This window comes from Branchiostoma lanceolatum, chromosome 8 (genome assembly GCF_035083965.1).
Source record: "Branchiostoma lanceolatum isolate klBraLanc5 chromosome 8, klBraLanc5.hap2, whole genome shotgun sequence".
In the NCBI taxonomy this organism is placed as follows: domain Eukaryota; kingdom Metazoa; phylum Chordata; class Leptocardii; order Amphioxiformes; family Branchiostomatidae; genus Branchiostoma; species Branchiostoma lanceolatum.
The window spans coordinates 20,896,288-20,922,855 of NC_089729.1; the positions used below are offsets into that span (position 1 = coordinate 20,896,288).

General features: G+C 39.4%; 1 protein-coding gene across 5 annotated transcripts; it reads left to right on the forward strand.

The window, feature by feature from the left end:
- Positions 1-435: 435 nt before the first annotated feature.
- Positions 436-23,828, forward strand: LOC136440425 (mitochondrial Rho GTPase 1-A-like). 5 transcript variants are annotated; one of them, XM_066436463.1, is made up of 22 exons: positions 436-836; positions 2,646-2,704; positions 2,984-3,089; positions 4,695-4,738; positions 5,399-5,452; positions 6,272-6,352; positions 7,298-7,327; positions 7,504-7,554; positions 7,880-7,981; positions 8,446-8,487; positions 9,092-9,148; positions 9,399-9,507; positions 10,214-10,334; positions 10,893-10,977; positions 11,802-11,947; positions 12,129-12,226; positions 12,487-12,617; positions 13,564-13,647; positions 14,620-14,745; positions 15,254-15,450; positions 17,675-17,782; positions 20,878-23,828. In XM_066436463.1, the coding sequence occupies exons 1-22, from the start codon at positions 782-784 to the stop codon at positions 20,987-20,989; spliced, it is 1,998 nt and encodes a 665-aa protein (XP_066292560.1). In that variant the 5' UTR covers positions 436-781; the 3' UTR covers positions 20,990-23,828. The 5 variants fall into 5 exon arrangements, with proteins under 5 accessions (XP_066292560.1, XP_066292562.1, XP_066292561.1 ...); XM_066436465.1 differs by lacking the exon at positions 17,675-17,782 and adding an exon at positions 18,583-18,630; XM_066436464.1 differs by having other exon boundaries at positions 437-836; positions 3,008-3,089.
- The last annotated feature ends 2,740 nt before the right edge of the window (positions 23,829-26,568 follow it).

Sequence of the window (26,568 nt, forward strand, 5' to 3'; positions counted from 1 at the left end):
TGTCCTGTTCTTGAGCCCAGGATCTATTTTTTTTAAAATTGAATTTCAGAGAGTTGAATACGAAAATTATATGCCTTCAAAGAAGTGCCATATTATGATATTTCCTAACCGTTTTGCCCTTTATTTCCTATCATTTGCCTGCCTTAAGTACCAAAACAGCCTGTGAACGAGAGCTACTTCAGTAGGTTTCGATTATAGCTAGATAGGGGTGTTTGAACGAAATACATGTAACGTTACTTGCAAGGAAAAAAGATTGTCAAACTTATGTATAAATTTAGGTTGATACGCAAATAAAAGATAAATTGTACTTTGTGTTTTTTTAATCTGTTCATATAAAATGTAACAAATTAAAATACTATCTTATAAAATATAGTGTGTCCCCTAATAGTATATTTTGATGGTAGAGTCTAAATAAAGCTTTCAAAGTTTCCCTCCAGTTGAAACACTTGTTCTGATTGGCCGATTGATAACGCATGCGTACTGGAAGGCGCTAAAAATTGGAGAAGATGATCGTCTGGAGGTTAGAATTTACAGAAAAGGCTTAAAACTCTCCAAATTCATCGAGAGGAAGAGTTTCGCGGGAATTGTACTTGATGCATAGTAGGGTCGTGATTACAGAATAAGCAGTAAGCAAAGAAACAGCAACGCTGTGCGACATTTTCTTGAAAACAGCGTAGGTTTGGAAGTGTCGGGTGGGAGGGCGGCTGGCACCGGGCGGACTGACCGTATCTAGATATCTTGTACAGCTGAACGAAGGACTGTCGCCTCGTCTCTAAGATCAATGGATGCTACCCTGAGCATGAGGAGGGACGTGAGGATCCTTCTTGTCGGAGAACGTAAGTAAAAGAACAACACTAAGTACTATAGCGCCCCCCTCCCCCCAATACACACATAAATTTAGGTCGACAAGTATTGATCTGGTAGTACTAAATGATATAACGTGAAAGCCGTATTATAGTCTGTTACGACAGGAGAAGCTGGCTATTTAGGATAGAGGGTGATGTACATACATGCAGTATTTTAGGTGAACCTGCGGGTATATGTGATATCAGATCACTACTTCCTGTCATGTTGGTGCCATCACGTGGACTGCCACTGACCCCTCCCTCTTTTCGACCTTGCCGTTTTCGGTGATTCCCGACTGGCATATTATATCTATGATTTAGATAACAGCATTAAAACTTCATTTTAACCCACGTTCAAGGTAGATGAAAATATCAGAGAATTGTATTGACATATTCAAACTAATATGAATTTGTATACTAGTATTGGGTCAAGGAGGTTTAAAATCGGATAGAACTGTTTCTACAATATACTGTAAATGTTAACATTTTCATGGTGGTTTAATGTTAACGGTTTTTGCAGTAACCTCTTTGCCACAACTGTCATTATCCCCGCCAACTTGACGGCATTTGCAGTAATTGCCCAAAATGGGAAGCAATTTTCTTAATGGATTTGCTATATTAGGCACTAGACCAGTAGCAGAATTTTTGACATTTTCTGTGAATCCATTATTTCATAAAGAAGGTTTGAACCCAGAGAGAATTGTGTGAAGGAAGGATATGAAATTTGATCTTCAAAAGACAAGTTGGGAAACTTGGGGATGTTTCTAAGTATATCTATATCATGGAATTATTTGATCAAACTATGTCTCTTATGTTGGGTATGAAAGATGATTACTGGAGCAATCCATCTTTTATTTTTCCCTGTTCTTTAGACTTGGATAAAGTGTCATACTCATATTTTACAAAATGAAATATAACATTAGTAGTATTGCACTGTTTTCTGCTGCAGTAGTAGGACATCGTGCAGCCGCAATATAACATTGGCCATGTGAAAAGTTTACAAAGGGTGTCGCGTGTTACAAAGGGAGGGGTATTTGATCAATAATAATTTACATGACAGTTGACATAATGATGTGTAAAGGACCTACTACACGGAAATTCATTCTCTGATTGTCCTCGATGATAATATTATCATTCATTGAACATGGAGTGATGGACATCAAATGTACATCCTCCTGAAGTTTGAATTCAGGGTGCACCACATAAAATAAAGTTAAATGTTAACAAAATAAATTAATTCCTCTTTTAAGAACTTCAATCTGTAGCTAACTTCAAAACAAGTAATACATCAAATAAAGTATTAACAAAAGGTTATACATACTTTAACTTACATTTCAAGAATATTCTGTATACTAGTGTACAATAGTACCTTTATCCTATAGCCTACAAAAATATTTGAGGTCGTGGTACTCTAGTTATTTATACTTTCAAAATATATCTAAGATCATCAAGAATATAATATTGTTAATGCATATTGAAATTCCTTCAAGTTCAAGCCACATTGATCCTGATATGTCAAGCCTGTTGCGTTCATACGGCTTAACCCCCCTCTTGAGGTGGATTGGACAGATCAGACTTAACCCTCCTCAAACTTTCAAAGCCGGATTCGGACCAATCATGCGAGACTTCACAAATCTGGATTGACCCCGAGGCTGGATATATCCAGATTCACGAAGCCTGGTATGAACAGGGTATTAAATAGTATTGTCGCGAATTTTCTGTCTTGTGTACAACATATAGACATGTACATGTCATGTACCTATGAACAAACTAATGAACTGCTAAACTATATTTGTACAGCACAAGTAGGGAAGACCTCACTGATCCTGTCGCTTGTGAGTGAAGAGTTTCCAGATGAGGTAATGACATGTTGATTGTCTTATGTCTATTCAGGTTTTGCTACTTTATTTGCATACATTCGCACAGTTTGAGAAGAGATTTTCTTGCTTAGTTAGTATCTAACGGTATATCATAATGTTAATCCATAACCTCTACCTGCTCTTATCATATATAATCATGTAGTATGCATTTGTGGCATAATTGAGTTTTTCAAAGGAGTTTGCAGGATTGTTTCAGTGTGATAGATATCCTACTACCTAGCGTCTTGCATGTGACTTGTGTGTTCTGACTGGTGCTAGAATGTACCATGTGTCCTGCTCCAGGTGCCTCCCCGTGCAGAAGAGATCACCATTCCCGCGGACGTCACGCCCGAGAAGGTCCCCACACATATAGTGGACTATTCTGGTGAGATTTCTAACCCCAAGAAAGAACGCCCCTTTTTCTTATCATTTTCTTAACCTATTGTACAGCCGTGGTGAGCGTTAGACCCCGTTCACACTCATTTTTTTCAATCGCGATTGAAGTATATTATCGCGATTGTTCGATCCGATCGCGATTGAACGCAAAGAAACTTTTGCGTTCACACTGCTTTTCGCCAAGTGGATTAAAGTACGCCGTGATCCAATCGCGATTGAAGCACGATTGAAGCATGCTATCGGCGATCATCTGGTAAATGTTGTTGTTGTTGTTGTTGTCCTTGTTTTGTGTCTATTTTTCCGCTAGACATTGTCACTTGGTGCGGTAAATGTCCCTCTTTCGGTGACATTTCCCCAGTTTTGCCTGCACCTCCTCTCTCCCCCAGATTGCGATGAGGACCCTGGTCTCCTCATCGCGCCATCTGCCACCAGCTGAAGTTGCTGACGGAGTTTTATTCTTTTTCTTGGGCATTGTTGACGATGAAAAGTTGTTGTTGTTGTAAGAGAGCGATCTGACGTGCGGCTTGGGTTTGTTTTCCCGCGCGATGCGAACTATGACCCCACGTACCCGCATGTATGACCTCCCACCCCCGGAACCAGCCGAAATCTCCGCCGATCGCGATGGAATGAATCGTAGTTGTGTTCACACTCAAAATTTGATAGGATTGGATTGGATCCGATCACGATTAATCCAATCAAACTACCTCCGGAGGTAGTTACAATCCAATCGCGATTCGATCGTTTTGGATCGTTCCAATCGCGATTGGGAGCGTTCACACTGAAAAAATCAATCGCGATCGGATCGATTCAATCGCGATTATACTTCAATCGCGATTGAAAAAAATGAGTGTGAACGGGGTCTTACTTTCATCCTGGAAGTTAGAAATGGATCCAAAAAAATAAAAGGATCGTAAAAAATTGCAGAAAAGTCCATAATTTATCTAATTGTTATTATTGTTATTGGGTGGGCTGGCTACTACCTCTTCGCAGCCAGGGGCTGAAATACAAGGAGCTTTGAAGAAGTGTTAATTTTGCTGAAGAAGTATTTCTATACATGTATGTGTGTATGTATACGCTGCGGACAACCCACAGACTGACCAGGATGCGACGCCATAGTCTTGCGAGACTGACGGCTGCCAACGATATAGTGTAGAACTGCTGTTTGGTGAAATGTTTCATATGTAAAGCGACCTTTAGACATGATATGTAGATTTTTTTAAAGAAGTATGATATGGTTTTAAAATGTTTTTAAAGTTTAATAGGACTGAAAATGGCCACCTACAGCGTTGCAATTTGCAGACAAATATTGGAAATTGCACCACAATGAACATTTCAAGACTCTGAGTTACACTAAGTTGCAGTAAATAAGGAAAAGAATCACTTTCATTGCAATGATGATATGAAGAAAGTTTTCTGGTACAGCAGTGTGTGTCTGTGTACATATATGTTCATTCCCAATATACACATTGCAGCATTTCCATACATCCCCTGCTGTTAGTTTTGTCGCTGGGGTTTGAAGGGTTTCAAAGCAATACAGTTGTATGGGGATGAAGTCTGCCATCTCTGATTCCCATTTTGTTTCTGTTTCTTACAGCACAAGAACAGACAACAGATCAGCTGAAAGATGAAATCCTAAGGGTAAGGATTTCATGTTTTTCTCTGATGCTTTATCAAATTGTTAACATCATGTCATCCCTGTACTAATTTCTCTATTGTACTGTGTGGTCTACTGTGTGCTTTGAATTTTGATAATTATGACTGGTACAAATCATAATTACATAAAAACTCAAAATTTCTGGTAAGATTTACTTTGAAGTATTATATTCTTGCTAATTAATTAATACCATATAATACTAAGGTCTCATTCATGTATTACTCCATTTCGGTGCCCTGAAAGAATCCATACCCAAAAAGTAAAGCGGTGGGAAATTCCCTTTCAGCCAGCTCAACTGATCTCAAATGTTAAACTAGATTAGCAGGTGAATTTCATCTTGGTGGAGGTGCACAGTCCTGGGTTTTGTGTGGTGCAGTCACAGGAAAGCAACTGGAAAGTTTGTCTTGTAGGGTGTAGCTAAGGGCAGTTTGTAATTACACATGTACATGGAATGAATGACCTTTCTGCATTTCCTGTTTCATTAGGAATGTGCCTGTGTTACTGTTAGATACATTTATGTAATATAACATAGAAGTATATGGGAAGATAAAACTCATGAATGAGACCTTAATGTTTACCATACAATGTCATTCACTAAATATATATTGTAATGTCACAACTGATTTCTCTTTTTTTGGTTGCAGGCAAACGTAGTTTGCGTTGTGTATGCTGTGGACAATGAATATTCAGTTGAGATGGTATGTTTTTTTTGTCTGTATAAGATGTACATTAGTTAGTTCATTGATTTAGTTTTAAAGATATCTCCCTATTATTGTTCAGCGTTTGAATTTGTCGTCAATGTACAGGGCTCAAAATACTGGGTGTATGTGCACTTTTGTGCACCTTATGTTTGGCTGTGGATGCACCAGGGCATCTAGATATTTTTGTAGGTTACACATGTAGGTAAAGGTACATTGTACACCATTATACAGAATATTCTTAACATTTATTAATAAGTACCGTATCAGAAACAGTTATATAACCTCTGTTGTACTCTGTTTGATGTACAAAAAATTTGAAGCTAGCAATAGAATCACAAATTGAAGTTCTTAAGGGAAGCAGTCTTTGTAATTACATTTTGCTGACATTGTACTTTTGTATGTTGTGCACCCAGAATCATTTTGGTGCACCTATTCCCAAAAATGAATTTCGGGCCTGGATGTTACTCAATGAAAATACTGTTTCACTTCCTTTGTCAAGGAGGCCCAAAAATCACATTAAGACTATTTGAGGACTGCTAGAAATTACAATATCTCATTAGAAAGAGCCTTCAAACTGTCATTCCAAGTTTTTTTACCCAGATTTTTCAAATTATCTCACATGAATGTAACCAAATGTTAACAAGTATCCTTTTTTTTCACATCCAGGTTTATTGTTAATATTTCTGTTACTTGTATACTGATAACCATAGAATATTAGAAGAATATAAAGACTTTATATTCTTCTAATATTAAAGTTGCATTTACTACAAATTGACTGATCTTATCAGGTATAATTATAATGGATTACTTTTCCAGATCACCCAGAAGTGGTTACCATTTATCCATGAGACGGTGGGAGAAGACCTGAGGATGCCAGTATTACTGGTAGGAAACAAGGTAGGACTGGGCCTGGACAGATGCAGGATTTTACCTGCTCATCTGGACTAGATTCTTTGTATGTGGAGCCTGCTGATCACAATTGTAGCCGGGGGGAGAAGAACACTCAGAGGTATCCTCTCTTAACAGTGCTGTTATCAACAGTCTCCATATTCTACTTTGAAATCCTCTCATAATGCAGGAAATGCCAATTCAGAGGGTTGAACATGAGAGGGTTCAATTTTGATATCTTTATTTACCCCACTAGAAAGCTTGTCCAAAACATTTACAAAATAACCACCCCAAACAAAATCATGGCTATGGACTGATGATTCCCAACTGCATGTATTTTTACTTGCATGCTGCTACTGGAAAGAGTTGTAGTCCTCAAGCTGGTGTTACAGCAAAACTGCTATCCTGATTTTATCAGATCGACCAATGTTTGCAGGATACCGAGCCCCGTCCAATGTGACAGTAGATTTTCAGGAGGAACGTACTAATATATGTTACTCTCCAAGCAGAGGGGTGGGTCCTCTGCTTGGAGAGTAAATATATGTATGCTGGACTCTTTGGCAATTTTGAAAGTGGTGTGGAAGTTGCCTTCAGTCAGAAGCTTTCACAGTGGTTTTATTTTTGCAGTGACCTTTCCACCACGGATTCCCCATGTATGACAACTGTACTACAGATTTGTTTCAACTTCAACAAATTTAAGACTGCAAAAGTCTCCTTTTCCCTCCTACAGCAACATAAAATCATCATGAAAGTAAATGAATTTACAGTAAGCATATATTGTAGAATTGAAACAACTTTACTGTCTTAGGAAACATAAGAATGCCATATTGTACCTTGTTGCTTTTTATACATGACTTGTGTAATGTTTGAAGCTACCAACCAGGGCAATGTTGTCAGGGACTACATTGATTCTTGCACTGCATCGTTCTGAATACAGTTTTTATTGTTTTTCAGTCTGATCTACAAGAAGAGAGTTCAATGGAGGTAATTTTTTATGTTGTTTCAGACTAGATGTAAATGGAACAATCAACTATAAAGTATGCTAACTTTTACACGTTGATAATCTGAAAACTTCAGTTATTGTGTATCTGTAGTCAACAAATTGGATTTTTACATGTAGCTGTAACTCAGGTTTATTATTGTCATTCTGTACGTTTCAGTCCATCATACCAATAATGAATCAGTTCCCAGAAGTAGAAACTTGTGTTGAGGTGAGTGAAATATTTTTTTAGATTAAGAGAAGAATAGAAGAGTTTGACTATCTGGCACTGGTGGGGTAAACAATACTAATAGATAGCATACAAATGTAATACAAAATTAAAAATTCAATTTGCTAGCAGATGAGTTGTATTATGTATTGATAAATGTATTTCTTGAATATTTACATTCCTTTAAGTCTTGAACTACATTTATGTGTGATCTAATAATAAAGTTTTATATTCTCTTTGGCTATGTATATAGGTGGTAAAATATTGCAAGGTACGGCCTGTTTAATTCATATCCATGAATTGATGAAATCCCACCATTTGTCTGCAGTGCTCTGCGAGGAACCTAAAGAATATCTCCGAGCTGTTCTACTATGCACAGAAGGCTGTCCTCCATCCCACAGCGCCTCTGTACTGTGCAGAGGAGAAAGAGGTAAGAAACTACCAAATCATAACAATCCTTCAACCCTTATTCTCTTTTAATACCTGCTGCAGTAGCTTAGAAAGCCCCTAGGGGGGCCCATCAAATTTAACCTTTGTTTGCCAAGTGCTACCCACCTACTAAATATCAGAAGGATCCATTGGCAGCTTCTTGAGTTCTGCTGTCCACACACAGCACTGACATCATAATGTTCATGACGAAGGTAATAAAACTGATAATGCCAGCTGCATATATGGGTTAATGCAGGTAAACTTGAGCTGTGCGGGTATTTCTGATGTCTACATGAATGTACTTGCACCTAACTTGCACCTGTCCATGTACTGCATTTGTAAGTGATCTGAATGTGGATTTTTTCATGGAAACTTGCTGCCCTATGTGCCACTAGGCACTATATGTTGGTCTGAACAAAAGAACTGGAAGCAGTGAAGGAATGATTTGATTTTGTTTTTCTACAGTTAAAAGTCCCCTGTGTGAAGGCCCTGACGAGGATATTCACGGTGAGTAAGATTGTGATCATTTTGTACCATTTAATTTCTTTTAAGTAGCAATCAAGTAGAGGTGGGATGAAATGATGTAACGTCTACTAGCACATTTCCGTGTTTAAAAAAGCTGTGAATTTAAACTTTTAAGTGTATCCTAATGCATCATCAGTAATCCCTAAATATGCACACTTCAGACATCCAGGCATTTAGGACATTCTTCAGAAGGTCTTTATAACCTTGCATTCGAAGACAACAAGATCAAAGGTTTATGATGCCTCATTGGGACATGATAGCACCTTGTTGGAAGAACTTGCCCCTTGTTTCTGTCAATGGTTTCTTGAAATTTACACTTTGTTCTTAATCTTCTACAGAAAGTGTGTTTGTATACACAAGACTGCCAATAATAATGCATAAATTGTTAATTGTTTAAAAGATCTCCATTAGTGACAGTACATGTACATGATACTTCACTACTCTTCCTGGAGTCCTAAATTATGACACACAGAACATACACATTACATTAGATTGGAGTTAATACTATATACATATATAAATTCTTAAATGATAGTTGCTTAGCCTATGAACTTATTTTAACAAAGTGTGTTGCGCTTGTTTACAGATTTGCGATGCTGACAATGATGGTTTGTTAAAAGACAGAGAGCTCAACGAATTCCAGGTAAGAACAATCTATTCAAGACAACTAATTTTTTCTTAGTACTTGGTAGGTCATTAGACTAGAATATAAAATTTTGTTTGTAAATTGTTTGTATGGTTTTGTATGTGAATCGGTTGTAACATTGTGTATGTGTATTATTTGTAAAATTTTGTATGTGAATTGTTTGCATGGTTTTGTATGTGAATTGGTTGTAAAGTTGTGTAGGTGGATTATTTGAGTGTTTGTTAAATTATATTATTTGTCCCTACAGAAGAGATGTTTCAATGCCCCCCTGGCACCCCAGGCTCTGGAAGATGTGAAAGCTGTGGTGAGAAAGAACTGTCCTGACGGCACCAGGGATAACGGACTGACTCTGCCAGGTCAGGGTTTGATACTACCCATTTTAGGCTAGTTTTTATCTAATTATTTATTTATTCTTTATTACTGCCACTAACTGGCTTATAGTAAAAGAAAACAAAAAGAAATAGGTATATACACTCAACATAACAGCATAGACACATAAAAACATATCAGTCTATAATATGTATACAGGCATCTCCAGAGGTTTTTGACTTAAGTACAGACTGTACAATGGTGTTAGATGGGTGGAAAAGATGATATACAAAAGAGTAGCACAGTTTACGCCACCTGGCATCAAAGGTATCAGTCTGGTAGAAAACAAACAGTTCTCTGTCTGTGGGGCCCCTCCATTTGTGGCCATTCACCTGTAAACTTACAAGGTGCCAAGTACCATTAGGAGGTCAAGATTCTTTGTCACTATCAAAATCAGCGGTGCCCCCCGGTGTACTTTCAGCATGGCACCCTCTGTCTTAATTTAACCACCTCTGAAATTTTAGATTAATTTGATACTGCGAATTCATTAATTTTCGCTGTGACTTAATTTCAAGTTATGAGAAAAAAGTGCTTTTCACTGTGTTTCAAGGTTGTGGTTGAAACAATTGTGTTGTACATTTGTATGTAGTAATACAATGGAAACGCATATTCACTCTGTAGAGGTCAACGGAAAGGTATAAATCTGCTACGGATATGTCCATATTTACAGTATGCTGCTTGTTGTCTGTCCAGGCTTCCTGTTCCTGCACACCTTGTTCATACAGAGAGGCAGACATGAGACCACGTGGACAGTACTCAGGAAGTTTGGGTACGACGACAACCTCCAACTCACAGAAGAGTACCTGTATCCAAGGTAATGATACTGTCTGCACCATAAGGAGTGAAATTTTGTTTGGAGGTTGTTTGTATGTGTGTCTGTGTGTGTATGCATGTGTGTGTGTGTGTGTGTGTGTGTGTGTGTCTGTGTCTGTGTGTCTGTTTATGTGTGTGTTTGTTTGTGTGTATGCATGTGTGTGTGTGTCTGTATGTGTATGCATGTGTGTGTGTGTATGTGTGTCTGTGTCTGTGTGTCTGTTTATGTGTGTGTTTGTTTGTGTGTGTGTGTGTCTGTGTATCTGTTTTTCAGACTCCCATTAATTTGGCATTTTACACAATGTTGTCATACATGTGAATGTAAATCCTCTTTGCTGCTGATTTTGTCCAAGAGACTGGAAAGGTCACAAAGCACTGTGTGTAAGGGGAACAAACTTGCTAAATATCATTCTGGAAATGTATATAAATTGTTACTGCAGAATGTTGTGACAAATTCACCGTTGTTTTCACTGCTTGTATCATCATCACGATTGCCGGTGTCGGGTACTATAATCTGTTTTGTGTTCCTGATGTAATTTGTATTTTTTTCTTTCATCAGCTTTAGAATTCCTGTTGGCTGCACTACCGAGCTGACTCACCAGGGGTACTCGTTCCTCACTATGCTGTTTGAAAAGTATGACGTGGTAAGTGTACAGTTGGCTTAACAGCACCACAGACTTATATTTTAAATTTTGATATGCCTAACTTTGATATCAAAAGACTGTTCCAAGAAGTATAGATAGGAATTCTGAGGGATTCTGTGATCAAATGTTTATTTGTGTTTTAGAAGACTTTTGTACAGAACTGTGATTGCCAGTATCTCTTCTACCTTGACAGTTGGATGCACAGACACCTGTCAATCAGTACCATCATTGGGAAGGGACCCTAAGCCTTTGGCATTAAACACCTGCACTTTAAGGTCCTACCACTCTTACCCAGAGATGTCTCTGTAGCTCATCTGGTAGAAGCCTCACAGTTGAGCTCCTGGTGCCAATTAGCTGGGAGATCAGTTCAATCCGGGGTCAGGACATCTCAGTTAGGGCTACACCTGTCTTTCGGAAGGAGTGTAAAATGGGCGTCCCTTGTTCTCAGAGGAACCTCGAACATGTTTAAGGGCTGGGAATCCCTATATATCACTACCAACTGGATTTGGGGTTAAGCAGACATTTTGGGGTCCTTACTCCATTTTATCTGGACCCAAGGAGTGAAAAATGGGTTAAAAAGAGTAACTTTCCCCTCCCTTTCACCTTTTCAGGGTGATGCATTCTTAAATGTGCTCGAAGTAAGTATGGCTCACTGTGTCGAGTGAGTAAACAAGTGTCAACTTTGTTAGGTTGCCTGCCAGGGATTAGAACCCAGGACCTGTAGGTTCTAAGCCAACAGCCTAACCACAAGGCCACCTTGCCACCTTTAGGGTTTAGTGTAGTGTAGTGCTTTTCTAACTAAAGTTTTGATGACTTCACTCTAGGATGAAGATGGCTGCCTGTCCCCAGAAGAACTGCAGAACTTGTTCAGCGTGTGTCCCATCATGCCCTGGGGCCCGGATGTAAACAACACGGTGGTGACCAATGAACAAGGCTGGATCTCACTACAGGGATACCTCAACCAGTGGACGTGGGTACAGATTTGTATCATAAGAACCACAATCTGGGTTCGAAATAACACCTGCATGTGTAAATTATTAACTCTAAAAATTGGAGCTGTGCAGGTATTTATGATATCTTGTGTTACCATTTGCTACATGTAGAATTGTCAATATGCAAGAGGTTAACACTGTTGATGATTTGATTGACAGACTGACGACATACCTGGATGTTCCCCGTACTATGGAGTTCCTGGCGTACCTCGGGTACATCGGAGGGGAACACGAGAACCAGCTGTCCGCAATCACAGGTAAAACAGTTACTTTGACTCTGCTTTCTTACAGTCAAGCCAGATTTTCATTTAAATCACGAATAGCTTCTTTCCAGAATGTCAATAAGTATGTATAGCAATCTTTTTTGATTGACACATACGCAACTGTTCCAAGAATGCCCTCAATTTACCTATTGTATCAAATCTGACCAGGTCCTAAATAAAGCTAGCATGATGTCATAGGGACACCAAAACAAATGTTGTCAGTCTGAAGACTGAAACGATTCTTCCTGTTGTAGTGACACGGGAGAAGAGAGCGGACCTGCAGAAGAAACAGACCATGAGGAGCGTGTTTCAGTGTAACGTCATCGGGCCGAAGGGTGCAGGGAAGACCGCCTTCCTACAGGGACATCTGGGGAGAAACTCTGAGGTAAGGGTCTGCCCTTAAGTTAACACAGTGCCACCTAGTGGTTCTTTTAGGAAATGCAAGTTTGCTCGTTTTCGTTTTAGAGCCGAGAACAGAACAGAGTATGTTGCACAATAAGTGGTTTACCAGAAAGAATAGAGTGGCTGTATTCCTTTTTCTTCAGATGGTGCTTCTTCTAGATTGAATATGAATTATAGTTTCTGAATCTTATGGAGTCTTTTTATAACAGCAAACATAATCATATAGTAATTAACAAGCAAATGATATTGAAATATCTACATCACCACATCATTAGCCTAGACATAATTGGCGGGTTGGCTTTGTAGTAGGTCATACCAAAGATTTTGAAAACAGTACCACATACTGCTCCTCTGTTTAGTGCTCCATACCTATTGGAAGGAGTAATGGAACACACATTGCCAGTGGACTACCTCCTGCTGTAGTTTTATCTGTGCTTGCATACATGTAGCTGTGTGGCCCAAGGGCTAAAGAGACTGACACAGAGGCTACCCTATACACCAGGGATGTGTAGCGGTACTGCGTACCGGCACAGTACCACGAAAATCATTTTAGTACAGGTTCAAAATACCGAATCTCAATGTTTCCCCAGTACTGTACCCACATAAATTTATACTACGTATTTATTTGTGACTTAAGACACTTAAATCCTACCACAAAGCTGAAATTTAGCACTGAGATCCTAACATAGGAAACTTACTTTCATAAAACAAGTTGTCAACAGTTAATCAAAATTTCTGTCATCAATGAAGAGTGTGTGTTACTTTGTTAAATTGTCCAGGTCCTGTACCTAAACCTCTGTGACCAATCCCTGTACCTGTGCCTGATGTTATGTTTAGGTACAGTCATTCCTACTATACACCATACTGTCACTGTGTGCTACCCTGTACCCAGAGTGTATGATAATTGATTGTTTTATCTTCCCCACCAGTGGCAGTCCAGGTTAGCAAAGGAACACCTGTCCAGGTATACCATCAACCTGACACAGGTGTATGGCCAGGACAAGTACTTACTGGTAGGGTGTCATCATCCTTTGTTCTGTGAACTGTACACATGGTATGGAAAACATTTATTAAGATTAGATGATATGTATCATTAGGACTACCACAGCAGACCCTTTGGACGCTCGGGGGCTATCTTGTGACAGAAAAGGTTACAGAGGATCACATCTACCACCTGTTTTACATAGCCTCACTGAAATGCTACAACAAAATTTGTATGATAAAGCCAACTACATGAATCATGTGCATGCATTATTTTTACTTTATTGTGTTATGGGGGGGGGGGGGTAAGGTAAGATTTGAATGGTGTTACATCAAGCATCTTAACTGATTGAAGAATGACTTTCCTAAAATTAGATGGATAGTTTAGTAAACAACTGTACGGGGTACTACAATATATAGCAAACAACAACAACAATAATTCTCAGAGATCAGTCTACATATGACTAATAACTAAGTAAATAGGAGGAAACACTAATTGATTGGTACATAATGTTTTCTTGTGTTTCCAAAATATGTATTCCAATGTTGATAGTTTTGTAGGGTACGAAGTTGTAGTGAGAACAGCTGCAGTACAAACCTCTCACTAACATGACAGTAACTCCCCCTGCTACAGCTCCATGAGATAGTTGTAGTGAGAACAGCAGTACAAACCTCTCCCTAACATGACAGTAACTCCCCCTGCTACAGCTCCATGAGATAGTTGTAGTGAGAACAGCAGTACAAACCTCTCACTAACATGACAGTAACTCCCCCTGCTACAGCTCCATGAGATAGTTGTAGTGAGAACAGCAGTACAAACCTCTCCCTAACATGACAGTAACTCCCCCTGCTACAGCTCCATGAGATAGTTGTAGTGAGAACAGCAGTACAAACCTCTCACTAACATGACAGTAACTCCCCCTGCTACAGCTCCATGAGATAGTTGTAGTGAGAACAGCAGTACAAACCTCTCACTAACATGACAGTAACTCCCCCTGCTACAGCTCCATGAGATAGACGTGGGGATTTCCGACATCCTGACTCCGGAGGACATGGACTGTGATGTGGCCTGTTTACTGTATGACGTCACCGACCCAAGGACCTTTGAATACTGTGCCAGAATGTACAAGGTAATGTGCACCCAGGCATAGAGAGAGAAGATGATTTGACTTTTTGTGGCCAACTACAACAGGGGATATGGCTTCCTTTGGTCAATGTTGACCATGGTAAAATCCTGATTGATATCAGCCCTACAACAGCGGTGTCAATAAGAATAGAATAGAGGTTACGAGATACACAGCTGAGAAGATTTATTACATCACCAGACAGAAATCCCATCAAAAACTCATGTACAAGACTTGTACTCTGCTTTCCTTGTTGCTGCATGCATGCTGCAGGCACTTACAGTTTTTGTATCTTTTGTCCTTGACTTGTTGTCTGGATTTTTTGGTGTCAGATAGCTTTTGATGTAATATAGGTGGTATAGGTTTGGGCTCCCTGGCAGCAAACTGCGGGGTTGTTTTAGTTAAAAATTTTCCAAGAGGATAACTGAACAAGGGAACAACATTTTTGGCATGCAGGTAGCTTCGACAGTGACATACAAAATTAGATTCAAATTTTTTGCAATGTTTTTCACAGCAACACTTCATAGACAGTAAGGTGCCGTGCTTGTTAGTCGGAGCCAAGGCTGACCAGGCCGGAGTGACTCAGGACCATCCAATCCAGCCAGAGGAGTTCTGTAAGAAGTACAAGCTGCCACCACCACAGGGCTTCACCACCAGGACAACGGTCAACAGGGACGTCTACATGAAGCTGGCCACTCTGGCCAACTACCCGTAAGTACTCTGTGTGTGGCTGCACCGGCGATGCTTAAACAGCACTTCATCGTGCATGGGAGACACCTAGTGATGAATAGAACAACTGCATGTGAGTTGTTACCAAAAGTGCTTTTGAAGCAGTCACTAAGTGAGAAGCTGCTGTATGTGCTCAGCAGTGTTATATTCTTCATGATAGTTACAAAGTATCTCCATGTGGTATAATTATATCATTTGTACATAAAAGCAGCTTGTGCTTTCCAAGCTCCTTTGGTAAAGGTTAACGGTTAACAAAAATGTGAGTATACAAATTGTATAATCTGGAAACCTAACTAGCAGGCCACAGATTGTAGTTCAAGTAAGACAAGAAAATTACTTCAATTATATCAGATTCTGTTCTATGACATATTTTTGCTAGGTGTTGTGACATCATACTATCAGCACTTTAAGTACTCCATGTTCTTTACAGCAGTTTTATGTCTGTTTCAAAACTGTCAATGGGATATTACTGTCTTTACCATATCCACTTGGAAAGCACAATCCACTTTTATTTTTTTAAATCAACAGATTCCTGCCCAAAATATTCAAAACCACTTGGAAAGCCGGATTGCAAACAAACACTGTCCATAGCAACAGCAGGAAAATGTGTTATTTTATAAGATCTTAGTAAGAATAGAGAAATAACAGGATTTTGCACATTTTACAGAAAAAATTGCACCGTCAATACTTGTGGCTACACATGTCAGTTATGTTAACCTTCTAGAGTTTTAAGTCAACAAATTGATACCAAAAGTCAAAAATGAAACTTCTAAAAAACTAGACCCGAACAGTGTAATTTTGTGTAAATCATGTCATACATGAATATGTTGCTGAGTTTTCATTGGCATCATTACAGCATGTATTACATGTACGTCCACAACAGGCATAGTTGACATGTGTACTGTACAGACCACAGTATTGGTGACTGAGCTTTTCTCTTTGTTCACAGGCATGCGTATGTACCGTACAGTAGCGCCGTGTTTGTCTGTGTGCTTTCATCCGGTGCAAACATACCATCCACACTGGTAGCCTTGGTGATAGTGTAGCGGTGGTAGTGGCGTGGCCGTGCCCGTGGCAGAGTTTTTATATTATATGTGTTTCTAAACTAACCAAGCTGCATGACCGTGATTGTTTGCATGGCTCTTTGCAGTGCTCCAGCATGACCAGACTAGTTGACTGCATGTTGTAGACCACCTGACAAGTCCATACACTCATGTACATGTACATACCAGCCATGGTGGTCTTTCAGTAAACTGCCTTTAGCTTCTTATAAGCTGCTCACTATAGCCTGGTATCCCTCCTTTTCTAACGTCATTCACACCTCTGATCGCTTCCCTGCAGAACAGTCTGGCATGCATCAATAGAGAAACAGTTGGCATTTGAGTATTTGTCTAGAATTTAGGTGAGAGTCACCAAGCCCTTGTAATGGCATGCGGCACTTTGCGGAAGTTTGATCCCTGTTATTTTGATTCTGAGAAATATCAAATTTCCAAAATGATGCAGGAAGTAAGGAACAAACGTTTCAATGGCGATGGGGGCCAGACTATTCTGTGTGGAAGCAATCGTTGGAGTGAACGAAGCTAGACTAGATGGATTACAGGCTAACTCACTCAGCCATTTCAGAAGAAAAGAAGTAAACTGTTACATATCATAACAACATTCAAACTACCACCTGCACAGTTTTCAGCGTGATGTATACTTCCTGAAAATGACTGGTGCAGGTAAAGCCTGTGCAGGTGATTTTCAGTGAAGAAAAAACATATTTAAGCCCAGTAACAAAATAAAAACAAAATGAAGAATTGTTATATACATGCTAATGAGTGCAAAGAAGTATTGAGGTCTTTTTGAAAGTCTACCATAGCATACTGGACATTGGATTCATCTGTGTGGAGATCCACTCATTTCTTCCCATTACCAAGATTTTATTTGTGAGTCTAACAAAGCATACTCATATCATTTTCGACCATTCTTCTTATCACCCCTCAACTAATTTCCTTACAATTGAATCCATTGTGTGCATGTATTTTGAGTCTTACCATCTATTCAAATGCCTGAAATACCCATACAAGTATCTGACTATTTCTGAATGGTGGCTTGTTATAGAGTCGAAAGCATGGAAGGCTAGGATGGGAACGCCAGGGTGACAGACAATTGTAGGCCAGGATTTTGTTGATGATATTTCTGATGGGACACCCTTTTATTTCAGCCACTGGCTGTTGCAATGCTTGTGTTCGTGTGACAAGTGTGCAACTTGCTGGTGCCAAAAGGCCTACAACGTCCTGCGCCATTCTCTTCTCACCCCCATAATACACAGGTTCTGACTCCTACCAACTTCTCTCTATCTCTTACCACACACTGTTCCATCAATTGTCAGAACCCCCTACGAACCAGATACTTTCAACATGAATCAAACTTTACGTAGGGCCAAAAAAGATTTTTCACAACACTAATGGCAGACTGAGTTATGTCATGTTCATGCCTTTGGAAACCCCTTTCTTGGGGATGTCCCTATAGTTTAACTGGTAGTAGCCTCACATTTGAGCTCCAGGTTTCAATTAATTGCTAACTGGGGAAACCCTGGTTCAATCCTGGGAAGGGCATATTGGCTGGGGCTGCACATGTTTTTTACGGAAGGGACTTAAAATGGGGGTCTTGTGTGGGAGGGATGCCTCGAGCACATTAAAGGGGAATGGCTAGTAACCCGTCCCTGTAAAGATTAGGAAAACAAGGAAACTTGCTGCCCTCTGTCCACAAGGCCCTATGTGCCACTACAAGTGTCTGAACTAAAATACAAACAATCCCCTTTCTGGCGGCCAGCTAGTTTTTATGTCAAGACCTTTCACCATTTTGAGTTTTCATTATTATTGATAAGTCTGCAATTTCTTTATTTGGCTTGCTACACTTACTGTCATTTTTAATAACATAAGAATGTCATAAAAATGAATGAAGGTGAAAAATTGGGTACTAGGGGGTGCAGAAAAGTGATGGAACAGTGTGATGACAGTTCATATAGCTGTCTTATATAGTCTGTAGCCTGATCCTGTTTCTTTCTGTCTGTTTTTTCTTTCCCTTGCATCTTGTCTGTGCGTGCGTGGGGCATGTCATATTCAAAAGCTTCCTAGATGGGGAGGGAGGCAAGGGCAACCCGTGGTTTCCAGATAGGTCAGTCACTAACTTCACTCCTACATGACTTGTGTAATGTACCATTTCACCAAGCCACTTAGTACCACTATCATCATTGTTATATCAAATGTACATGTACAATGTAGTATGAACGGGAACACCATTCATCAAGCAATTCATTTTCTTGAGTACCCAGAAGTAAAAAAAGTACCTACACATAGTTCCACAAAAGTGTTCCATCCAAAAGATACATATACTACAATTCTTCTGCTTGAAAATGAGAAAAACAATTGTCTCCACATACAATGTTTGCATCTGTTTTCCCTCATAGTATAGTTGAGATTTTCTAAAGCAAGACTTACATGATTGACATTTCATGACAGAATAGAAAATACTAAACAGAATCTACAGTGTTGCACTGGCCTCCTTCAGAATCTTGGGATGTCTGTCTGCATGCTTTTGTTTCTGCCACTTTCCTCATAGAAAAGGTTCTGTTTTAAATCCTACTATCCTATGCTAAATATACCACAAAGTGAACTGCACACCCCTTTTACTTCAGTCCGTCACAACTTATGACCCTGTCGGCATCTAAAAATTGCACCGTAACCTACCGCCTTAGTCTGACCATTGACTGTGTGACATTGTGTGACTCTCCACCAGTGCAAGGAGTTTGCACGAGAAGGAGTGAAGGGGAGTGGATTTCCAAGTCACAGGCAGTCAAAGATCAGACTCAACTTTTTGGCGTGATTTTCAACACAGACAGGGTGGTAAATGTGACAGACTGAAGTATGCGACAGACTGAAATACAGGCAAGAACTTTGTGGTATATTTATCATAGTGAAGTAGGCTTTTCAACTGAACCGTGTAAACATTTCGCAAGGTAATAATTCACTGTCCATACCAACCAGCCACTTTTTTTTATTCATCAGCAAACTAAAGAAACTGAATTTGTTGCTTTTTCAGCATAATTTGTCTGCATTATTACTAGGCTGTTGTTTTTGTTACCTTTAACGCTTTTTTTCACCCATTTAGGTTTGTGACATTCTTTTTTGCAGCATGGTATTTCATGTGTACTCCTTTGTGTGGTGTTACTAGTATGTGCTACTGATGTTAAGTTAACGTACTATTGATGATGTGTATAAAAGTGGTTGGATATATATATATATTTATATGAGTATGTTGCTAAATATCTGAAATTTTACATCCTTTAAAGCATGCAGGAAAACTGATTTAGAAAACCCCAAATTCTGTGAGACTGATGTCTTTCCTTTTAAGAGTGATTAATCCGTCGATAATTTAATCAGGTTGGAAAATCACCGGATAATATGGTTCTTTATTCACAAGCAAAATAAAGACACATATTATATACAATCACAGTCAACATTTCAGTGGCTTTCTGTCACCTTCCTCTGTGCAATACTGACTGGTTTTATTTCACACTGCAGCTGGTGTCACTGCTGACAAAGCGGTCCCAAACGTTATGTATTATCATGTTTGTATTGTTGCTTGACAATATTAACCTTGTATATATTATAATACCTTACATTTAGGACCGCATTTATTACAAGACTACGTTTGGGACCACATTGTTAGCTGCAACACCTACATTTGTAGCTGCAGTGGAAAATAGAACCAGTCAATATTGCACAGGAAACAGACAGTCACTGAAACGTCAGCTGTGATTATATATATGATTGTATATATGTATATTCGCTTTCCATTTCTGAGGCACAGTATACAATTCAGGATAATATCATAACACTTATATCATTAAAATTTCTATTGAAATGATGTATAGCGCTTCATATCGGACAAAATCCCTGACATTAGACATCATATCAAAGAACACATCATTCTGCCTTTCTGACTTGGTGTTGATGATATTGGTGGGGAATCCATAAATGCCAGTATAAAGCGTTAAAATCATTATATACAGACTTGAAAACATTTTACTCACCTCAAAATGGTGGTTAAAGAGCAACGAATTGTTGTATACTGTAAAATAATGCATTTAAGTTTGCAGTGGTTTTGATATTCAGTTTTGTGGTAGCAGGTAACCTCTTCACCATGAACTTAAAACCACTGCAAAAATCTGTGTTCTTTCTCCTGCCTACCATCTTGTAAAACCACAAACTAAAAACCACTGCAAACACTCCATTTTTTCCCTACCACAAAATCAGATCATCGCAAACTTACATGCATGTACAATGAATAAGACTTATGTCAGTGAGAAAATTCTAATCAAAGCCAAACATGTAGACTGACCATTTCTTGTGTCCACACCAGGCACCTGAAGAACATGCAGAGTAAGAACTCCCAGTTCTGGCTGAAGGCGTCGGTGGGAGCTGCTGTGGTCGCAGCCCTGGGCATCATCCTGTACAAGAGCATTGGTAGATAACAAGTCCTGAAGGCCTTCCTACATTGTGTTAAAGGCTGCTGTAGTCTTGTGTGTACATGTACTGGGAACACATGACCTACATGGACCCGGATAGTGGTGTCACATGGGCCAGGTTGTTTGTATCTGTCCCCTAATCAATAGTATTTGAGGTCAGAAATTGATTTTGATAAATTGATACCATGCGTTTTGCTGTATGATATACTAGTATTGCCTGTTGAATTTATTTAGAATTATTTAAAAAGATCCTTTTTTTCATGAAAAAAGATACTGTTGAAAAATGTTTTACCAATATTTACTCTTATGATGATATGATTTTTCCTCACCTTTGAAATGTATTCTGCCAGAAAGGTAGATTTCATTTCTTGAATTTTTCCACATACAAAGTTCAAGGGGCAACCATGCAGGGTTTTTTTTATATAGGACCTTTGAACATTGAATCAAAACTGATTGGCCCTTTTGAAGGAAGCCTCTCTATGAAAGATGCCATACATGTAGATGTGCAAATTACATTTAATCATTGATTTACACAAAAGTGGTGCAACGTTCCCTTAAAACAAAGGCATGCCCTACTGTCTCAGTGACTCGAGAATGTTGAAAATATTGAGTAGTTTCCTCCAAATGGCAGATAGCAAATGTTTAATTTGTCTCTATGTCTCCATATTAACACAATAGTTCTACAGCATGACCTCTGCATGAGTAATCGTTGGATATTTTAGTTTGGTATTTGCAACAAAAATCTGCTTTCAAGATGTGGTGCTCTCTTGAAATAAATGACTTTATATACGACTTAACTGTGACTCAATAGATAGCAAATGGTGAAAGAGATTGTTGTTTTTTTTAACATTCTTTGACGTATCCTCTGGTACAAATTTATTCATTCAAATCTTTGCTCTATGGTTGAGATTATTGTATTTGCTCTGTTAGGATGTTGCTTATGATAGTAGTTAATGAATTTATCCAGTTGTAGATTGCCATTATACTTGTAAAGAATGTTGTACAGAAGAATATTGTAATAAGCTTGAGGTACTTCATAGTACAAATGTACAAAATCAGTGCGTATGCTGACTAAGGTTTTCACATTTATGTTTCCAAATTATACTTAAAGGAACGTACTGAAGATCTTGAAGTCCCCTAACGTCAGGATTCCCTAGTCGTTATTGCCAATCAAAAGATTGTTCCGACTCTGTATGGAACCCCCCTCCCAAATTGCATTGTCTCACAATGGAAAAGACTATCAATCAGTATTCAGACAAACAGAAGTTTCTTATAAACAGGTCCTTAAACTTCACAGTGTTGCAATTTTTTAGAACTCAATAAGTAGACAGTGGGTTGAAAATCTTCCTTATGCCTGTTTTTGTAAGGAAGGCCATAGAAAATTGCATTAAAGGTTATTTGGTTGTTTCAAAATTTCAAGTGTTCTAGGCTAATACCCATCCAATTTTAGTTTTTATGTCATACCTGGGCCATGGTAAAGTTCAATGCGGGTGTTACGGACTAGGTGATTTTTTGATTATCACAAGGGCTGCTACTTGCATCACATGGACTTCCATGGAATCATTCAAACAGGTTTTTTGTGCCCTATGTGTGCCGCTGTCAAAAATTATTCAGATGTTTGAATTGATGTTCCTGCAGTTTTGGGTTTGAGAACACCTAATTTTTGCAACTTCCGGCAAAAATTTAATTTCACATCGAAATGTGTGTTTTTTATGTGGGTATGAAATGAATATGATACTGTAAAACGCGGTGTATTCCGCATCACCCTCGGCCCCAGCCTGACTGTTGGTCGGATCCAACCTGCGGTCGGACTGGTACCTCGGATGATACAGAATGCACCGTGTTGTATTCTATATGTTTCCACTTCCGATCGGTTGCTTGCACATGGAAGCGACCCCTGGGCAGCAGACGTCAACTGAAAATGGATCAACGTCTAAACCAGTTTCTGTACAGTCTAGAGCTCATCTTTTATTTGATAAATTAGATATTTTATACAAAAGCCACAACTGAAAGAGTTTAAGAACCCCAGCTCTCATCCATCGGTATGATGATCTAATGAATACCTCCTGTCTGTTAGACATGAGGGTACAGACGGGTATGAAATCAGTTTTGTTATTTGTAGTTCAAGCGAGGTTGTACAGGGAGTGAAGAATGAGGATGTACGTGTATGTTCACTGTGTCATGAATAATGACATTGTAGTAGCAGGATTGTCAATGTTTTCATTTGAAATGTGAGTATAAGTAGTAAGGTTGTACAGATACAGACAGAAATGGATTGTGATTTCTTGTGCTTGGTAACTTCACATTGTAATGCAGCTGCCACATAGTTGACATTTCATTGTGAAATGTCACAGAATGGACATTGATTGAAAAGGTGGCGTTGATGATGCGGTTAACTTATTGTAAATGTTTCTCAAAAAGCAATGTTTTTTGCTTGCTCAAACACCTCATCTGTAAGGAGCAGTCAACCAACAAGATAGCCCTTGATACCAGTATATAGAGTATTTTATTTTCTGATTTTAATGTCACTTGTACATGTAAACCAATTGGGAAAGGGGTATTGGGCATCTAACAGTGTGGAAATGTACCTAGTTATTGACAATTTTCAAATCTCACGTTACAAGTGTTAAATTGTAGAAAGATTTGTTTATTGATTAAAGTCCTGTTGTCGCAGTCACCCGTTTCAGTTAAATTCAAAATTTGGATGGTGCACCAGTCTGGACCATCAGTAAAATTGGGGGCGGGAGGTATTACATTGGATTCCCCTTTACGTACCATTTGTATGTATGATGTACCTTGCCTTTTGGCTTTCAAGCCTTCAGAATTACATTTAGCTATACAAATATATGTGTGTTGTTGTTTCTTTATTCTTGTTTCATGTATAGTCTTACATACATACGGTATATATACATTGTATTTATATACATGTACTCATGAATATATCGGTAGAGATTACACTGTGGCAATATCGCTGATTCTGCTGGTAAGAGATCATAATCAGGGACTCTCAAACAGAGATAGTGATCAGGATGCTAGGAGTCTGTTAGAGACTGGTCTCCCATTGTTGTAAGTCCTGTCAAAGTTAGTTCATTGATTGGCCTTAGGTCACGTGAATCGAAGTTGAAAATTTGTCTTTTGGCCACATTGCACATAAAAATGAACTGCCTGTGATCGTGATCTTAACCAGTAGAATAATGAACCGTAGTGGCACAGACTCATAGGCCACAGCAAGTCAATTTTATGGATGACATCCTCTGCAGACTCCAAATTTAATGCAAGAGGGTGAAAAAACAAGGTGCCTAGTTTTTTTTCAAAATAGAAATCATAATCGTTATAGCAAGCAACAAAACATGGTATCGCTGTGAGCCAATTTTTCTATTATTGCTGTAGTCAAGAAGTGCACAAAGTGAATTAGTGGTAGACTGGTATGACTTACCAAGTTGGAACTACACTCAAGGCTAGTGTCACTTCTACAACTAACAAACTAGTTTTACTTCTACAACTACACTCATGGCTACCTCACTAGTGTCACTTCTCCTGCCGGTCGAAACTCATTTGATTCCTGCCCCGCGGCCCAATCGCGACACTCAAATCAAAATCCGTATAAGGCTCTACCATTTCACAAAGACTGCTACAGACACTCATTTTACCCTCAGACTGTGAGAGATTGGAACTCACTCCCTCGGACACAGCCGATCCTGCCAAGTTTAGGAGGCTGCACTCTGACACCTGAGAGGACAAGAACAGCGCATCGCACTCCTCCCTGAGCGCTTTACTCCAAAAGAGGAGTGTTGCTCAGTACCCAATCAAGATCGTACAATCAAGGCTACCACATATTTTCCCATATCTGGTACTTTGTCATGTTAACCATCTCTGGAGGGAACAAAATTTCTGCTTTTTTTTTCAAAATTAGGCGAAAATGTCACGTTGACGTCATCCATGAAATTTACTTGCTGTAGCCGAACGCCGACGGAAACATAACCTTCTGCATCGGCGAAGGTAATAAAAATGCCCACAGACAGAGACAGACAAGGGCTGAGTTCTAATCTAATTGCTCCCACGTGTTTATAGGCACATGTATCAAACAATTATATGCATCACCTGCGCATGATGCTGGATTTGACACGTGGAAAGTCAAGCCTTCTATTAGACTCTACTTTAGGCCCGCCTGCTGTAGGGGGCTATAAAATCGCACGACGACGATGGCGAAATTTTGAACATGGTCATCCTTTTCTAATCTCCGAGCAGATCTCCCCGGTGCCAAAATCGAACAAGCTAGCCAGAGAAGCTCCAGTCAGCCAGGGAAGTTGTCAGGCACCCGGATTGCACACAAAAAAACTCCTTCTGCCAGTTGGATACGGTCTTTGCAACCGTTGGGTCTGCTTGGATCCTTTTCAGCTGTACTTTCCGTCGCGACGTCGCGCGACGCTCGGTGGTGGCTAACTTTACGTGCGATTGACCCAGGTACGCTTACGTAGGTTGACCTACGCGGGGTGACCATGTGTATGTCTTGAATGTCTCAACTATTGCACCCGATTTTCTCAAACGTAGGACCATAGGTTACACCGTGCGATGTATGTGCGATGTATGTGCCCGTAGCTTTAGACATAAAAGAACGTGTTGTTCTATGACGTAAGAAAGAACGAGGAACATGACAACCAGTTTTGTTTTGCGCCGTTCGAATGATGTCGCTCAAACTCCACGTTCGATTCAAAGTACCTAACACGGTTATCTCCTCGCTCTACTAGTACGAGCAGGTTTTTAGTTCTAGTCAGATTGTGCACAAGTTCAATTCACCCATATGAGTGTTACGTGTGGATGAAGAGGAGAGTTCCGTCTTCAGTAGCAGGTGCGTTTTGTGTGGAGGAAAAGGAGCGTGCTAGCAGTGTGTGTGCTTCCCTTCGCTGAGTAACTAGAGTTAACGTCAACGTTGAGGCCACGGTCCGAGGAACAGTTTGGGTCGCTCCTCATTTGATGGACATCTGTGGTTTCTGTTCAGATTTGCCCTACAGTTGTAAACAACTTGGTGTTTTTTATGTCTTACTTTGATTTCATTTTCAACGTAACGTTATCTACATTTGGCTGTTGTTGTTGTCTCTGTTACACTGCTGTCTCGTCAGTCTATGGTCACTTGTGCTTTTCACTCTTCTTACTCATGTCCTGCATTTCATCTCTCTGTACTCTTATCATGTTGCTTGTTTCAAAAGATCAGCGGGCTAATGTATGCTAGAGTCTTCGTATTTTCCACTTTTTTACTTATTTTCTTGTTTCCTATATAACGTTGTATATACATTTACATATTTACATGTCCTTCCTCTTCTCTCATCATAGTTATCAAGCCGCTTTGTATTGAGGAGATAGTTCATGAGAATTCTTTGCATCTTTATAAACTTAAAAGTTCCCCTCTTTGCCGATCTCCTGCCAGGCCCCGGCATACACTCCCAGGTTTTCAGTTTGTGCTCTTCTTTCAGACATGGAGGTGTCCCTCTGCAATGTTTCTCTTTCTTCCTCAAACCTCCTGCATTCCCATATGTAATGGTCGATGGTCTCCACTTTGTTGCAATGACTGCATTTGTTTGTTTAGA

Excerpts from the sequence above, each read along its gene's own strand:
- LOC136440425 (XM_066436463.1), top strand. The coding sequence starts at position 782 with ATGGATGCTACCCTGAGCATGAGGAGGGACGTGAGGATCCTTCTTGTC. Across the intron at positions 7,328-7,503 it reads AAGAAGAGAGTTCAATGGAG|TCCATCATACCAATAATGAA; the intron begins GTAATTTTTTAT and ends TGTACGTTTCAG. Across the intron at positions 15,451-17,674 it reads GCCACTCTGGCCAACTACCC|CCACTGGCTGTTGCAATGCT; the intron begins GTAAGTACTCTG and ends CTTTTATTTCAG.